The 18,126-nt window shown below is 34.9% G+C and overlaps 2 protein-coding genes across 2 annotated transcripts; one reads left to right on the forward strand and one right to left on the reverse strand.

Annotated features, from left to right (window-relative positions):
• Positions 1 to 4,111: 4,111 nt before the first annotated feature.
• Positions 4,112 to 6,090, reverse strand: LOC126832363 (ufm1-specific protease 2). Its single transcript, XM_050563111.1, has one exon. It carries the CDS (start codon positions 6,036 to 6,038, stop codon positions 4,269 to 4,271), a length of 1,770 nt encoding a protein of 589 aa, XP_050419068.1. The 5' UTR covers positions 6,039 to 6,090; the 3' UTR covers positions 4,112 to 4,268.
• A 29-nt stretch (positions 6,091 to 6,119) lies between these two features.
• LOC126832360 (pre-mRNA-splicing factor CWC25 homolog) lies at positions 6,120 to 16,645 on the forward strand. The gene is made up of 9 exons (XM_050563105.2): positions 6,120 to 6,195; positions 8,436 to 8,554; positions 9,106 to 9,221; positions 9,732 to 9,825; positions 10,217 to 10,286; positions 11,388 to 12,722; positions 13,915 to 14,069; positions 14,870 to 15,028; positions 16,169 to 16,645. The coding sequence occupies exons 1-9, from the start codon at positions 6,154 to 6,156 to the stop codon at positions 16,281 to 16,283; spliced, it is 2,205 nt and encodes a 734-aa protein (XP_050419062.1). The 5' UTR covers positions 6,120 to 6,153; the 3' UTR covers positions 16,284 to 16,645.
• Positions 16,646 to 18,126: the final 1,481 nt, after the last annotated feature.

Raw genomic sequence — 18,126 nt, forward strand, 5'->3', positions numbered from 1 at the left:
TTTTTAGTGTCGTAATGTCGGGTAAAAATGTCGTGAAAGGCGACATCACGACATTACGACATGATACCAATCAGCCACCATAGCCGGTGGTGCAATGCGTTGATGTGTCTTGTAGGTGGTTCCAAAACGAGTTTCGAAAGAGTGATGTTTTAGTCGTTTGAATTTTAAAGCATTTGGAATTGTTAAATGAGAACTTCTCCGCAGGGTTTTGATGGTCAAAGTCACTGAAATCTCGAGTCTTCCTGCGTTTATAATTCCAATTGGTGTAATAAATTTCTGAGAGGGCAATGATGGTATTTCCCCCTCGACCACTTTATAGAAATATCACAAGACGTAGCATGCGTCGGCATTCTGTGAGGGGTAATCTAAATGATTGTTCTGTTTATAATCCGATTGAATACAAGCCAGGAGATTATATAGTCAGCGTTGTTATTTTTATTTCATTTTCTAAATTATAATGTTCAATAATCATTATTATAATTAATTATTTTAGGTATTGAAGTAAAATTATATACAATAATTTCAATATTAATCATCTTTAGATGTTACCCCCCCCCCCCCCAAAAAAAAAAACCCACAAATAAATATGGACAGTAAATTAAACTGTATACATTGCAGTCATGAAAGAAATTGAGCTTTTAGTGTAGATAAGAAATATTATTCAATTATGAATCAGCAACAAGACTTGTGACAATAAGTATAATAAGATAAGAAATACTATCATCTTTAGATGTAACATCATTAGATAAAACAAAATGCGTCATACAGGAAAAACAAATAAATACAGACAGTAAATGAATCGATATACAGTTACGAGAGAGAGAGAGAGAGAGAGAGATGGGATTTAACGTCCACTCCACACAAACTAGGTCATTTCGGGACTAACATATGGTTCAATTTTATTTCCGTAAATCGCTTGCGCGTTGGGGTCTTTAGCAGTGGGAGGAAACCGGAGGACCCGGAGAAAACCCACAAAGTTGGACAGGCGAATCACGAAAGAAATGAAACTTTAAGTGTAGATAAGAAATATTACTTAAAGGAGCTAAATCGCTAACATTTGGGACCTAGAAATTGACAAAAGTGGGTCGCAACGCATATAATACTGTAATATGAATGTATAAAAACTGATTTACATTCAATGGTTTCCGTTTTACTCCGGGGGGGGGGGGGGGGGGGGGGGTGGAGGGCTGAATGGTTAGCGTGCGCGTGCTGTATCATAAAGTCTGTCATTGAGTCGACTGACGTGGTTTCGAATCCCCAGTTGTACTTGGCAAGGAGTAGGGTCGCCTGTCCAACCTCGTGGGTTTTCTCCGGGGCCTCCGGTTTCCTCCCACTGCTAAAGACCCCTACGCGCAAGCGAATTATGTAAATAAAATTGAAAACCATATGTTAGTCCCGAAATGACCTAGTTTGTGTCGAGTGGACATTAAACCCCATTTCTCTCTCTCTCTTCGTTTTACTCCAATTTCAAATCAGTTATGTTCGGCGAAATAAGCCAGCAGTCTCAAGCGAGTGCAAATTTCTAGCGTCTGGTTATTCCAGTCTATATGCGCCGTTTGATTTGGTGCAATGTGTCTAGCCTCTTCCCTCGAGTCTCTTGATACAACTGGGGCTGAAGCGCATTATGGTACACGATTCGTACAATGGTAAAATGTTTATTTTGTCTTAAATATTGAATATCAAAAGCCTATCTTTTTCCGGTAAGATCACAACATGAATGTTGATCTAATTTGACAAATAAATCGTGTTTTCAATGTTAAAGATTTTGGATGATATTGAGTTAGAGACTTATCTACTTTTTAATTATCAGTGGACATTTCATTATGTTACTGAAGCAACGACTGTGTGAGTTTTACAACATCTAGATGTTGCTACGTTATCTCCCTTTAACGCAGACACGTGAACGTACATGTAAGCAACAACTTAGAGGTTGTGACACAAACACATTCAAATCAAACATGGCGACCTCCACGGAAACATTGACATCACTAAATTTTAATCCGACATCACGACATTTTAATACGACATTACAAAATTTTTAATGTCGTGGTGTCGAGTGAAAAGGTCATATTGTCGGGTGAAAATGTCGTGATGTCTGGTTAAATTGTGATGTCGGGTTGTCGCCTTACAAAGGATGACATCAAGACATCACGACATGATACTAATCAGCCACCATAAAAAAAAGTATATATTTTCATAGAAAAACTATAGGATTAATAAAATAACTCACTATAAAATGTTAAATTTGAAAATGTGAACTCACTATGTACAGACTTGAGATAAGTTTAGAGAGAGAGAGAGAGAGAGAGAAAAATGGGGTTTAACGTCGACCACTCGACAAAAACTAAGTCATTTCGGGAATAACACATGGTTCAATTTTACTTTCACAATTCGCTTGCGCGTAGGGGTCTTTAGCAGTGGGAGGACCCACGAGGTTGGAGCAATCAAGCTGAGTCAGTTACGAAATGTCGAGACTTTAGATTTTCTAAACTCGAAATAGCGGCACATTTTCAAAAGATCCACATTCGAAATATACGATACCAACAAAAAGTCCCCTATATATTGAAAGTCCGTTGGGACAGTTTTTGAAATACAGTACATGTATAAGACTTTTCATCTGTATGAAGAAATCTGGTTTTAACGTAATAGGATTAAAAATGTCGTAATGTCGAATAAAAAAGATCTCGGTTCCTTTCGATAATCGTGCATATCGGAACTTAACTTCCAGGATTTTAACCCCTGATTGTTCGAAAAATCATATTTTTAGATTGTGAACCTGCTAGATATATTCGTTAATAAAATTTGTTAATTGGGGGAAAGACTTTCGAAGAAATACATGTAAAAATTCGAATTCCATGCGGTAACATGTTTGTAGTGCCTGTATAACCATGTCAATATAAATACAAGTTCAATGTTAGTGGTTGGAATAGCAAGCCTTGAAGAATGTAATTCCAGGAGTTAAACGTACCAATTTACTAGGAACGGCTCGGCATCGATCAGAGATCGTTCCTAAAGGAATTAGCAATCTTTGGGATATCCTGTGAATCTGAAGCTGTCCCTTTAAATAACATTGATGGGGTCAAAATTACATGTACCATGAAAGATTTAAGAACTACAGCTGCTTCCCTGGCACCAACACTGGGAAACTAGACTACTGGTAAGTTTGTATCTATGTCCCCTTGATAATCAAACACTTCCCCTCAGTTTTAGTAATTTCTGTTCTATAACAGGTTGACAAAATATGGTAAACTCATACAATATTAGGTTTGCAGTGGTTGAAGGTCTAACTGGAGGATTCGAAAGTTTTGGGATAAATTTAAAATCCAGTTTCTGTGCATTAAAAACATTGAGCACATGTTTTAATGACAGATTACATGTAGATATCAAACTAACATTTGCATTCAATTTTGGCCAAGTTCGATGAAAATTTGATGTTGCTGGCAGTAATAAAGTGGAACATAAATGGTTCCCATCACAAAACGTGATCTTTCATGACACATTTCACAACATCTGATCTTTAATCACATCAAGTTCATATAATGTGGATGGCCTGCCCCACCTAAAACATTGAAATAGGAGGTCTTATCACCCAAAACAGCAAGTCCTTTATTATATAAACCTTAACCATCATGTTTCTGAAGCATTGGCAACGACTGAGTTTTACAACATCTAGACGCTGCTACACTGGTCTAGCTACATTATCTCCCTTTAATGCAGACACTTGAATGTAAGCATCCAATCAGAGGCTGTGACACAAACACACTCAAATCAAACATGGCAACCTCCATGGAAACATTGACAGAACCTTGAACTTTGCAACTCGATTATCGCAGACATTTTAGCTGGAAAGGAGAAGACTTAGTATTAGCGATGATCGAGGAATCTGATAGGCTCCCCAGCTAGGTCAGTAGCCAATCGAAATTAGTGCCGAAATATGCAGGGTATTACGTGAAGGGCTTAAGATGTACGGAGTTAAAGCGAGATCAAGCCTTTTATTGAAGATGGGTTTCCATAAGCTAACCCCTCCTTAAATATTCAAACCAAGAACAATTTTATGGAGGATCCATCTATTAATATGAAAAACTGATAAAACAAAAACAAAAAAGTCCCAAACGCTCAGAGATTTATTGTAAACAAGAAAATCTGACAGAATTTGTCCCTCATTAAAGATTATTAACGATTTTCAAATTGAAACCATAAAACCATTTCACACATTTATTTCAATAAGACTAGAAGCTTTTTACAAATATGTGAATTAAAATTTTATTTCAAAGTGCTTTAGGTCTCTGTGGCAGACACATATTATACATGGCTGTCTGATCCCAGAATTCAGGTCCTTTCCATCCACACCATCCCTTATCAATAATTTCTCTGATGTTTTCACCACCGGTAAAATGAGGATCTAAGATCAAAAACCTAAGAGCTCCAGTTACTTCACTAAAATTAACACCGAGAATTGTATGAGCCAACACACCACCACCTATCATGATTGGAGTTCCTTGGGTGGAAAAATGATTAGCTAGTTCTCTCCCTTTGTTTGCAAGTTCTGCTCCTGTACTGACACTCAGAATTTTGGATGTGACTCCAATCAGATGCTCTAAACAATAACTGACTTCTAATGATCCTATCCACTTCTTGCTTTCCACAAACTTGACATCTTTGTCCCCAATATCAACTAAAGCCTGTTGTATTTCTCTATGACTAGGCACAGATTTTTGTGTATAACCATGAAAAATAAACCATGAAACTAGGGTCTGCAATGATCGGTAAGCACATCCCCATTTATTGTCGTCAAATTTATCCTGCATGTAGTGATGATATGTGTAATTTCCTTCCACCAAGTAAAATTTAGAGTCTTTTAATGGATTGTTATTAACAATTGCTGTATGGGGATTTAAAATATAACCACCATTAATTTCTTCTCCATAAAAGATATATCTATTTGATCTTCGGAGCATCGGACAATCCAATGGGAGACCAAAAATATCATGGAGTTGTCTTCTCTTTACTTGTAAAAAATCCTCAGTTAACTCTTTAGGATAGATTACAGAGAGAAAGAAATTGGTGCCTTTAGGCTGAAAATGGAAAACTTCTGGTTGATAAAATTTGTCCCCTTGTTGGTATTCTTGTAAACATGTTTTCATGTACTCTAACTGTGAACATATGCTCTTACAGAGTATAGGATAGACATCTTTTATAGGTTGTTCCATAGGAATCAAACATAAAACATCAATCTGTAGGTTCAAAGTCAGACATTTTTCTTCTCCTATTCTGTGATGGATGAATGGGGCACAGGTTGGAGTACTATTATTACATGCCAATCTTTGATACACTGCCATTGGTAATGTTTCATGTTGGTGTGATCTTTGACCTTTTCCAGTCTTCAAGTATTCATTTAATGTTGAGACAGTTGCATTTTTCTTTAATCCAATGATATCATCGCGGGAAATGAGAACTGTCCCGTCATCTATACTGAATACAAAACTGCCACTTTCTAAAATGTCGTCACAAAGTTTTTCATACTCGCAATTGAGAATTGACTTAGTTATTTTACCATTTCTTGAAAGAATGTTAAGATTTATTTCTGTCTGTATGCGGGTTATAATTGAAGATGAAAATATGTTAGTTTCTTCTACAATTACTTCTGCTTGACTAGGTTCTGCATCATCTGTTGGTAACAGCCAATAAAAACTTTTGTCTGTAATCTTATCCTTGTCATTAAGAAAACAGACTATTAAATCATCGTCTGTATCAAGACCATCTAACGATCTTAACTGATTCCAGATCTTTTGATTTGGCTCTTCAGTTTTACCTTGAACGACCAATCCGCAAATTTTCACCGATCCGACTAAATTGTTTTCAACATATGCCTGATAATTTTCAACGTTAGTATTCTCTAAAACCCTAGCTAGTCCAATTATTTTGATGGCAGATTCCGTTCGTTGGCCTATTAAAAAACCTTGCAATAAACTAGAAGTCCATGTTGATGAGTTCAGAGTTTGAAGTAATTTAACGTCAACCTTCGTTTCTGTTGCCATTTTGTCATGACATGAAAACTTCACACGAAATGGATTGTGGGACGTTAGAATCTGTTGACAGTCTAACTCCGCTCCGTAGAATCTGTACTTCCGATGTAAATGTACACATTGATTGATGACGTTTTATGAACTGCTTGTCAGTACCAAAACGAATTTTGTAAGTTTTCTGAATAAAATGGGGTTTGTAGATCAAATTAAACAAATTATATTATTTCTTAATGCTTGTGAATGCAGATAAAACAATGCGTTCTCTGTTAACTATATATAAATCCTATTCAATAAACAAAACACAAGAAAATGTTATAAATAAATGACATGCCTGACCTGAAATGAACTGTTCAAAGCAATCTGTTTCGTTTCACAGAACACAGTTGTTTGCTAAGCCTAAGTTAGGCCTATAATAACTAACTAGTATTAGATGACCGTCCTTGAGTTCAAGTGAAGTCACATTATGCGGCATGGATCATTGGCTTGGTGGCACATGCATTGTTTATATAAGACGTTCGTAAACTGCCATAATAACTGGTCAAGGCAGAATCTTTCCTTTTAGTTTTACTTTTTACTCATTTTATATACCCATTTACACTCAATTCAAATAGGAAATATTTTTTATCTAGATATACTTCAAACACTTTTATTTATTTTTCTATTAATTCAAATTTTTTTTCTATAATTTGATTTGCAGAAGGAAATAAGTTAATATTGCGAGGTAATTAACTTGCACCGATTCATCCCTCTCAGTGATTAAACTAAAACAACTGGATTAGGATGGGGATATATATCATATTCCTGAAGCAATGGCCCGAGAAATCCCTCTCTAGCCTTTGCTGTATTGAGACTGAAAACTTGAGTCTTTGGCGGAACATGTCCATTCTCATCGTCCAATCAAATCTCTCCTGAGTAAAATATAGGGAATTTTCATGACTTAACCGAGGTGACCTCTTTAAAAATAAAATCCTAGTGTTTGTTAGAGCTGATTTCAAGAAAAATGTTACTCTTGAATTCATCGGGAGCAAACATCACTACTCGCATAGGTAAATTTGGCCGTCGTTGAAACTCGCTATTGGAACGAAAATTCTTTGACTCAAACCTCTGATATAAATTCTATTAATGTGTATCAATTATTACTGCCTACTTAATATATTCGATAATATTTATCCATTTTTGTGAAGAAAATCCATGAATTATTTATTTTATCAAAAAAGCCCACGTCGTATTACTATTCAGTTTGTTGAAACACAATACTTAACATGACATCCCTTCTCTTTTTCTCTTTGATCTGCTGTGTGGTCCAAGAGACGATAAAAAGATTCCACGAGCAAGGTGATTACCAAATGTTTACATTGTAGCTATTTTGGATAGCCTTGTTTATAACACAATTAGTGACTCTGCAATGTATATGTACTAGTTAATTGATCGTAATACATTTCGCGCGTTCTGACGTAATGTAGCCATGTTTGTCACCAGATACTTTACGGTAACATATTTAGAGCTCTGGTTGATCCCAATTGATTCTGTTGCATCGTTATGTACTGGTTGTTGATGGGACTGTTAACCAGTCATAATTTGGCAGTATGGTAGTGTTTGAGAGGGATTAGCATTAATCAAACGAAACACTGTGAGGAGTATGGGAATATATATACATGTACAATACATGTATATAATTAAAAGGGGAGTGCTCGATAATCATTCTAACTTGACGGAATTGTAATATACAGTGACACAGAATTAAGTCCTGTCACAGTTTTGTCATTCAAAACAGTAGGGGGATACCTGGTGGTTTCAGGCTACAATGCATGCACCGACTACATAAGATTATTACTCAACCAAACATGACAGCTGAAACATATTCTTTGTGTAGAGTTATGTCACAGTTCTACTTTAGACTGAAAGAACTGTGACAGGACAGAATTCACAGCGTCACTCGACTGCGATTTGTAATATTTTAGACTGACAATTGAGCATCCGCCAGACGTGGTGTGAGTCGAATCTATATTACAGTATATTGACATTAATCAGAAATAATTGCATTTATTTTCTTAGTTGAAATAGTAATATCTGTTTAAATGAAGTTTCAATATAAATCATTTTTATATTTTTTATTTCATATGGATTTGACTTCTCTGCTGATATTAAATAGACATATTTCTTTTAATAGGGTGAATAATGATAGTGATTTAAAATTACATGTACATGTACACTGTATGCAGAGAAAATGATAAAAAGGAAAAATAACACATGAATTGGCCCCCCCCCCCTTTAGCACTGGCACATGCGACCTTAGAAAAGTAACTATGTTTTAGTCTAAAAAAAATATGTTTTGAATAGATCTTAAACACTATTCCTTTCCATTTTATCTTGCTTTTAATTTGAAAATATGTTTAATATATTTTACAGCAAATTGTAGGACAACTAAGATTATTTCTTTTCTTAAAGAGTATTAAATATTTTCTAAAAATGGATAAACTTGACAATATAGAGAAGAAAAAAGTCATGGAAATGATGAAAACCAATCAGTAAGTAGCCTATCATAGTTTAAACTGGTGGGTGTAAGACCCCAAAAGATTATTTTTTGTTTTTATTTGCATTCAAATTCATTATAACTTCACAATCTGATTGGTCATGGTACGTTCATCAGATGAAGAAGTTTATTGATTTTCAATGGTTTCTTTAATTACGTACAAATGAATGAATATGTACAACAACCTTTGTGGACTGCGCAGACAACTTAGCTGCTGTGGATCTATTTTGGGTTGTTTGGCAACTTTTCTTTTCTAATTTTGATCTGTTTGAATTGTTTCTGATCATTTCACATTTTTAGTTTGTCAAAATAGGTAGTTTTGTGGGTGCAATATCAGTTTACATAACTTAGGTATCTCTGATGGCTAATACCAGTATGACTATTAGGTGATCTCCAAACAAAGCTTAATGGGGTTCAGAATTTTATTTTTTTCAAACATACTATGAAAAGAGATTAGCTGAAACTCATCTGAACATTATTTGAAGTAAATGGATCTTTAACATGAAAAGATAGTATTTTGAATCAATCAAAATAATTTTTCAACAGGACAGGGGCAATAACTCTAGATTGGATGTATCGTGAAGAGAAGCCAGAGGAAGAAGATTATTTATTAGGGAAAGAGGTTGATAAACATATAGAAGGAGAAACAGTTAGTTTTGAAGGTTAGATCGATAATTGTGTTTTTATCAGATACCTTATTAAAATCACGGTCTGTGACGAAAAGTAGAAAGTTAAAACTTCATTTCATTTTAAGGTGGGGGGGGGGGGTGTTGAGAGGCTGAATAGTTTAACATGCGCACATTAGATCATAACATCTGTCATTGCATCAAGCTGCGTGGTTTTGATTCCCTGCTTGTATGTGACAAGAGTAAGGTCACCTGTCACCAGGTCATCCGTTTTCCATCCACAGCTAAAGACTCCAAGTGCAAGTGAATTATTGATATAAAATTATACCATATATTAGTCCCAAAATGACCTAGGTTGTGTCTAGTGTACGTTAAGCCCCACTTCTCTCTCTCTCTCATTTCATTTCCTTATGAAAATCAAAATAATAAAGAAGATTTGTTAAATGATCATTTATGTGTTTTAAAAAGAATCTGTCAACAGACACTAGAACAGGATGATCCTTTGCTACATCGTCTTTTTATTCACACTGGGTTTTTTTTCTTCAGAGGAATTTGATGCCAAGTTTGGTGAGAGAATAAAAGCAAATATTGCTCTTGATATGCAGACAAAAATGAGGGAAGATCCACTTTTTATTATCAAGTGAGTTTTGTAATAATGTATGCTTTATTTAAATCACATAATTGCAAGGCTCTGGATTTAGAAAAGAATCTATTTTTGTAAGTAGTGTTTATCACATGACTTGGTTGAGGGAGAATCTATTTTCAGCTGTCATATTGATCATAAATATCGAAGCCAAAGTAAATTCAAAGAGTCAGGATGACTTTTAGGGACATCCTTACATTTTTGTTTTGTGAGTGTTTTTTTTAGGGAATCCAGGATTTTTCTAGTAAGATTGGGTGTCCCTACTTTCCATATACAAAAATTGCCAAACTTTTATGGGAAGTAACTTTCCTATAAATATTTCTGTAGGAATGTATCTTTAATCAAATTTTGCTTATTTTTATTTTATTGCATATTTTATTACTTTTAGACAGAAAGAATTGGAGGCCAGAAAGAAGATTGTTGAGAATCCTATCAAAATGAAACGACTTCAGGCAATGGTAGGTCATGTTTATAATATGTTTATTGGACTTTATCAGATAATGTCTACCAAATTGTTCAGGAGAGCCAAAAACATATACCAGGGGTTAATTATAATGTTTAAAATGTCATATGTACCCGTTCAAGCAACATGTTACTTAGACTAAAAATCTTGGGTTGAAAATCTGAGTTAAAGTTGATACTGTATAGTTTTACACTGTAAAAATATATTCTGGAATTCAACTTTAACTGCTCGAATTTCATAGATATGATTTAGTATTGACATATTGAGGGTGCTCGATTGTCAGTCCGGAACGTCCCGAATTGACAGAATTGCAATCAAGTGATACGGAATTCAGTCCTGTCACATTTCTGCCAGTCCCGACAGCTGAGGTGGTGTGAGTAGAATCATGACATATTTTAAGTAACATATATGTTACAGCTGCCATGATTGGTTGAGATATTTTTTATGCAGTCGGGACATGCATTAAAACTCTGAAATTTTCCTTTTCACTCAATTGACACTATTTTTGGAATGGAGAGAATTTAATTCCGGAACATTCAATCGAGTATTCCCTTTTACTTTATAATGATGTTATCCCCCTTGAAGTCGCTTGTAAAGCTGGTAATTAATAAATAAGAATGGGTTGTATTCTAGACACTTAACTGTACATTACAAATAAAGATCATCAACTTCTTAAAGGGGATTTGTACAAAATATTAACCCTAGCTTACCTGACTTTGGGGGCACATTTAATATGTCTATAAGCTCTCTAAATCTGTCCGGTTTCCTCCCACTACTAAAGACCCCTATGCGCAAGCGAATTATTGAAATAAAATTAAACCATATGTTAGTCCCGAAATGACCTAGTTTGTGTCGAGTGGACGTTAAACCCCATTTCTCTCTCTCTCTCTCTCTAAATCTAGCTTCCTTTTAATTGGCACTCAATGTCATTCCTACTGGCTAGGGGTGATATTTTCTATCTTGGAGTTCAGGGTTATAAATTATACAGCATTGAGGTATGTATTTCAAATCTGACAGAAGAAAAATGAACAAAAGACTTGCATTTGAACCAATTCAGTTCTACTCATACTCACACTATATTTTTTTAAACTTACAGATTGAAAAACAAAAGAGAGAGCAAGAAAAAAAGAAGAAGAAAAAGAAAAAGAAGCACAAAAAAAGGGGGGACAGTGACAGCGAGGAAGATGATAAATTAGTGGCTCAGTATCTTTCTATTCTCAGTCAGAAAAATCAGCCAGCAGGAGGAAAGAGGGGTAGGGACAAGGATAGGATGAGGAGAGAGGATGAGGGTGGGAGGAAAAAGGGGAAAAAAAGCAAGCAAGAAACATCTGATGAGGAAGAACGTGTTGAAGTTAGGAAACGACGAAAAAGTGAAACAGATAGACTTCAGAAATCATTTAGTAATGAAAGACAGACTGATTATAGACATCGGAATACATCTAGTTATAAAAACGATAGAGTGAAAGATTTAGATAGGGATGATGAGGATAAACAGAGAGACAATAGGAGGGAGAGGCAGGATAATGGGGATAGAAGAAGAGACTTTGGGAGGCAAAATAGTGGGGACAGGCGGAGAGACTTTGGGGGCCATGATAATGAGGATAGACAGAGAGACTTTGGAAGAAATGGTAGTGGAGATAGGTCACGAAATTTAGGGGGAAGTGAAAACAGGGATAGATTGAGGTATGAAAACCAGGATAGACAGAGGGATTTAGGGAGAAATGAAAACAGGGATAGATGGAAGGAAGAAAGATATAGAGATGATCAATCAAGAAATAATAGCAGGGTCAGAATTTATGAACAGCAGAGAAGTAGAGTTAACAATGAAAAGAGAAGGAATAGATCCTCTAGTGATGAAAGACAGAATGAAGAACAGAGAAATAGGAGGAATGAAGAATATAGAAGAAGAAATAAAAGCGATCAGAGGGTGAGTCATCCTAGAAATGAAGAATTTTCCAGTTCCAGTGATGACAACATGTCAAATAAAACAGCAGATAGAAAGATGAATAAAGCAAATGATAGAAGAATGAATACTAAAAAAATAGATAAAATCGGAAAGAAAAATAGAAATAATTCTTCTAGTAAGGAGAGACAGAGAAGAAAACAGATCAATAAAAAGAGAACCCATTCCACAAGTTCTACAAGCTCATCAAGTAGTTCTAGTGATAGTGATGAACAAAGAACAAGTGCAATGAAAGAGAGAAAGATGACAAAAAGGAGGAATAAATCATCTAGTTCAGGATCACCTGATACAACTAATCAGCATGAGAAGGGAAGACATCATTCCAAAAGTGATGAAAGATTGAGTGACAAAATAAAGATTGAAAGAAGAGGGTCATATACAGAATCTTCATCCCCTGATGTGAAGAGAAGTCGGAGAGAGATGGGGGATGATGATGAAGACAGAAAACCAAAGCCATATGGTCTAATTGTAAGTATTATAACAAAATTTTACAGATTTTTTCTAATAAGTAGGAATGAAATTTAAGATCTTACTTTTGAGCACCAACCAGGCTAATGAAGACAGGCAGACATGTACAATATGCATTGAGCTACATGTATGAAGGAAATCTTGCCTGAACAAAACTTTTTGAGTAAGTAGGCAGACATGTACAATATGCATTGAGCTATGAAGGAAATCTTGCCTGAACAAAACCTTTTGACTTACTCTTCATCTTCAAGGCTTCTTAACATGCACGCTGATGAATACATAGAAGGACTGTTTTTGTCCTATCCAAACCACTGCAATGTAGATGCTTTTGTCTTGCCAAATTCTACACCCTGTTTCAAGGTCAAAGTGAAACCAGGATGGAGACTACCTGGGAACTTTCTCCCAAGGCCAACACCAGAATCTATCCTAGTAACCCCTATAATCAGAAAGTGACCTCTAATAAATATAGGGTCAGGGGAAGATTTGACCAGCTTTAGCTAAATGAGACACATATAGCAAGCTTCTAATTTCAGATATGGTACAAAATGTTTTTATTATGTATAGAATGAATAAAAATAAGCGAATGTACGGGCTATTTCTATTTTTCTCGTTTTCTCTTATCTTGTTACAGTCAATTATTATTTTGAATTGTCAGATATCCTGCCACTGTCTCATAAAACAATGTTTTGTCTTTGAAGGAATTATTAGTGAGCAGAAATTCGCCCGTGTATCTGTTATCACTCGTCACTTCAGTTAGTTATATAGAAGGATAACTCGTGTAAATTATATTTGGAACATGTTTAACCAGTTCTATTACATATGTGATAATGACTGACACCAATATTGTCCTTTAACTTTCAAACTTCACTTCAAAGTTAACCTTTTTGCAAGAAACAAACACATCCACACCTGAAAAGTCACAGGCCTCTAGTTTGGCATACTTCTGCCAGGATTCGAACCTGTGACTTTCAGTATTGAAGACGAGCACGCTATCCAGTCAAACAAAAGGGCATCCAAATGCCAATAGGGTATACACAATAATTAAACTGTCATCATTCACACACAACCTGTAACACATAGATTTATAGGATCTGGAAATACAATTATTATTAAATTGACAATTATACATTTAAAGATCTTTTTTAATTGTAAATAAAGTTTTTGTTGTTATCATATTTGTGTCTATTTTAAGCTTAGTGCAAATTCCACGAGGCATCAAGGCTCAACCAAGTCCCGATCTCCTGTAAAGCAGAGACAGCGATCAAAGTCTCCACCACCAAGAAATATCCGATCCCATAGATCAAGATCTCGAGAGAAGAACAGACAAAGAAATCGGTCTCCTAAAAGGTAAGAAGCATTAAGGAATTTTTTGGAAAAACTGTTCCTAATGGATATTCATAATAATGCATTTAATTGTAAAAACGAACATAATTGTTTGAGATTAGCTTATGATCTATGAGGAAATTTTCTCTAGCTTATGATCTATGAGGGAAATTTTCTCTAGCTTATGATCTATGAGGGAAATTTTCTCTAGCTTATGATCTATGAGGGAAATTTTCTCCAGACAGCGGCACTACATTGTAGTGACTACAGCACTATGGCATACTCTTATTTCAAAATCCAACCATCAAGGGTCCTTTTACGTGCATGCCAATGTGTACACGGAACCTCTTTTTTTTGTCCTATCCAAACAACTATGTCGTGGGAACCACCCAAAAAAATCCTGATGAACTTTCTAGGTCAACACAGGGATCAAACATGGGACCTCTAGGTTAGAAGCCAAGGTCTTACTCATTGAACCAATGTATATATATATATGGTAACCCTGTGACAGGGTCATATAAATAATACAATTAAAGTAATGGCAACCAGATGTTTGGTGAGAAACGTTATGAAATACCGAAAAATGTGAATGATTAAGCCGACAAGTTTAATTTTGATACATGAATTGTTAATTGTTATGGGAAAGAATAATGGTTTGAATAGGAATACATCGTGTCGTACATGTATACTTTCGGTTTCAGGTTTCTTTTGAAATTATTTGCAATGTTCCAAATTTGAGATGTTTTGATTAGAAAGTTGATTGTTTTCTTTGAAACAAATTTCACATAGCTATAAAAGTTGCGTGTCCTTGTGAATTGTAATAGGGAAATAACAGAAGAAGAAAGAGAAAGAAAATTACAAGAAATGATGGACAATGCTAAATGGAGAGATGATCAAAGACGTACAAATGTTAAACGTTATAATGATGAAAGCAAGAGAGAGGAGGAAGAGATGATGAAAGGACACAAAACAAGTTTCTTAAAGTAATTTTATAATTTTATTTTATATTTATAAATTAAAGACATATTCAGTTCTTATGCCATTGACTGTGAGCATAATGGTTTGTGAACTAGAATGCTGGTTTGCATCATGGCATTGTCTAAGAAAATCTTTCAGAACTTATTAAAGGCTCAATACCACTCTTGTTGTAACTGAATAATATGTCCCAATCTTTATTCTGGTCAACAAATTGCACTATTTTACAATATTCCAGTTAATTGATGATACAAATTTCATCTTAACACACCTAATTTAAAAAATTGGAAAAATTCAACTAAATGATTTGAAAAGCCTGACGTAAAGCTTTTCAAATGTGACTTGGATTTAAAAATATTTTTGAACCCTCTGGACAAGTAAAATTGGATTTAATGGATAATTTACACAACAGGTAGGACACTAACACATCTAGTACTTAGAATAAGGCTATTTTTTATTTTCTGGAGCTGTCAAGCCAGCAAGAGTGTTATTGTCCCTTTAAAGTTATGAGCAAAGACTGGTTATTTTGAGACAAACATATGGTAATTGTTATTTCTATGGTATTGTGTGCAATGCAAGCTAGGACAATTTACCTGGAGATTGACTTTAATAAACCACGACTGGTATCTATCAACGGTTCTTTTATATGCATGCTGATATTTACCTGAATGGTCCTTGTTTTTTCGTACCTTCTAAATAACAAGACACATTTTACCTATCAGCCCTGCAGGCAGCACCGCTGTAAAATGATTCCAGAAAATTCTAGTCAAGTGTCTTGAATGTTTGAGATAGAATTGATTGAGCTACACCTGGGATGTCCATGCTGCCTTCCTTAACAAAACAGCTGGCAGGTGTATATTTGTTGCCGGACGGTGTCTTATCTTTGAACAGTAGGACAATAATTATTTTAAACTGGAATTGTTTTGGTTGGAATTTTTGGTAAAATTGAATACAACTCTGGCATAATTTCCGTTTTCCATAGTGACTTATCACTGAATGTGCCATGTTGCACTACTACTTCACAATAGTGTAATTGTTCTCCTACTACTTCACAATAGTGTCATTGTTCTACTACTGTACTTTATGAAAGTGTCATTGTTCTACTACTTAACAGTATGCTTGTATAAAACTTTGATTTTTTTTTTTAGTTCAATGATGTCTGACCATGCTGACCAGAGTTCGCTTGAGGATCGTATTAAAAGAAACAAATATAATATACAAAGAACACGAACTGCTTTAGATAAAAATTTTACTAAAAAATGAGAAATTGTAAATAGAGAATTGACAGTGTGCTATTAGCTGATGAAGTTTATATTAAATTAATTTTATAAGCAGATTGAGTATTATTGTGTCGATGTTGAATGATCTTACCACCACTCAATGGAAGATTGTTTTGAGATGTTCTTCATGCAGTGTTGTAATCAAGATGTTTCCCTGTGCATTATTAAACATGGAAACCAAGTCTGGAAATAAGGCACCTATCACAGACAATACAGGCTCAAATTCAGGCTTTGTCAGGCACAACCCTTGTTGTGTCTGTCATTTTGTCCAGTACAGTTTTGTGTTCTTATTTGATGTTTTTAACACATTGTAGAGAGTGTATTGTAAGTAAACATGGCTTTTTGGTTATACAAGACACATATGGTTTGATATAGTTTCATGTGATTCACAGTTGTTTATCAGACCTTTTTTTTTATCTAATATTTCTTTTTGGTCTCCTCAGACTGTGAGGTTTGAAGATCCATTCCCACAAAAGTATTTATCGGGTAGTTATTTCCAATAAAGGTATGGTAAATTTGATACATATGGAAAGCAGATACCCAACTTTACTATAAAAATACTGGATTCCCTGAAAAACACCCATGTAAGGGTATCCCAATTTGCATAGGGCGTGCAATTTAAATGTTTTGAGAGGGATCTATGAGATAAGTATTAAGGTAGGTTTCAACATTATGTCAACTGGGAACAACTATTGACATATACTCTCTTACAACAACTGGCTGTATCAAAGTTTGGCATGTTCACCTTCCAATACTGTTTATCAACTTGGTTTCTGCAACATACACAAACACTAGGTGTCATCCGATAAAGCCAATTATAATGCAAGATTTTGTCACCATCGGAAACTTTCATATATAGAATTGCACATGCTAATTCATCTTTATGTCCTAATCCCCATCCCTCAAGGATAACTTCCAATCAATCATTTTACAACCAAAGAGACCATTCTGATTAACAAATTTATTAAAATAATCATAAATTTTATAACGAGTTATAAATTTTTTTATCACAATATTTCAAAATATAATTAACATTATACAGTAAAACCTCCTTCATCAGTTCATTTTGGGTTACTGTAAGTTTATTTGCTCAAGTCTATTTTTATTGATCATATATAATTTAACTTCATTACATCTTGATCCATTATTGTCGTGCTCTTCTTTTCTTATTGTAAAGATGTTTTATAGCAGCCAACAGTCTTTTGATATTACTTGTTCACATGCCGGGATATTCAAAAACAGCAGCTGCTCCCATTCCTGTTCCTATACACATTGAAACAACACCGTATGACCTGGATAAAATAAACACAAAACATTCAGTTAAATAAGTCTTTGGGACTCTTTATATATTGGTAAAACAAAAACATTGAATTTTGAGGATACACAAAATGTTTCAGTAGATCAGTACTTGGATTTTCGATAACAGGCTTATTCGTGGGCACAAGGAATTATTTTGTCCGTGGCCTATCCAGAAATTATGAAAAATGGGCAACCAGTAACAATATTGAAAAATTTCTTATTTATAGATTTAAGATGAGGAGGAAGTGCATGGCCGGGTTATATAATTCCACCCAGCACACAATTCTGGATGGATGCCTGACGCAGCTGAGATGGCGACATCATTTCTTTACAATTAAACTAACACTACAAAGAAAACATTTTAGTCAAAAAAATCCTTTTCATTAAAATTACAACCACAACAGAGCACACTGGTACAGCAGAACTTGTATTAAGCAAGCACCCAAGGGAAATTTAAAAATGCTTGCTTAATGGGGGTGCTCTTTGACTAGAGGTATCTAATATTGCCCCAACCCCTACCACAAAAA

The sequence above is a fragment of the Patella vulgata genome, chromosome 9 (assembly GCF_932274485.2).
Source record: "Patella vulgata chromosome 9, xgPatVulg1.2, whole genome shotgun sequence".
Lineage (NCBI taxonomy): Eukaryota > Metazoa > Mollusca > Gastropoda > Patellidae > Patella > Patella vulgata.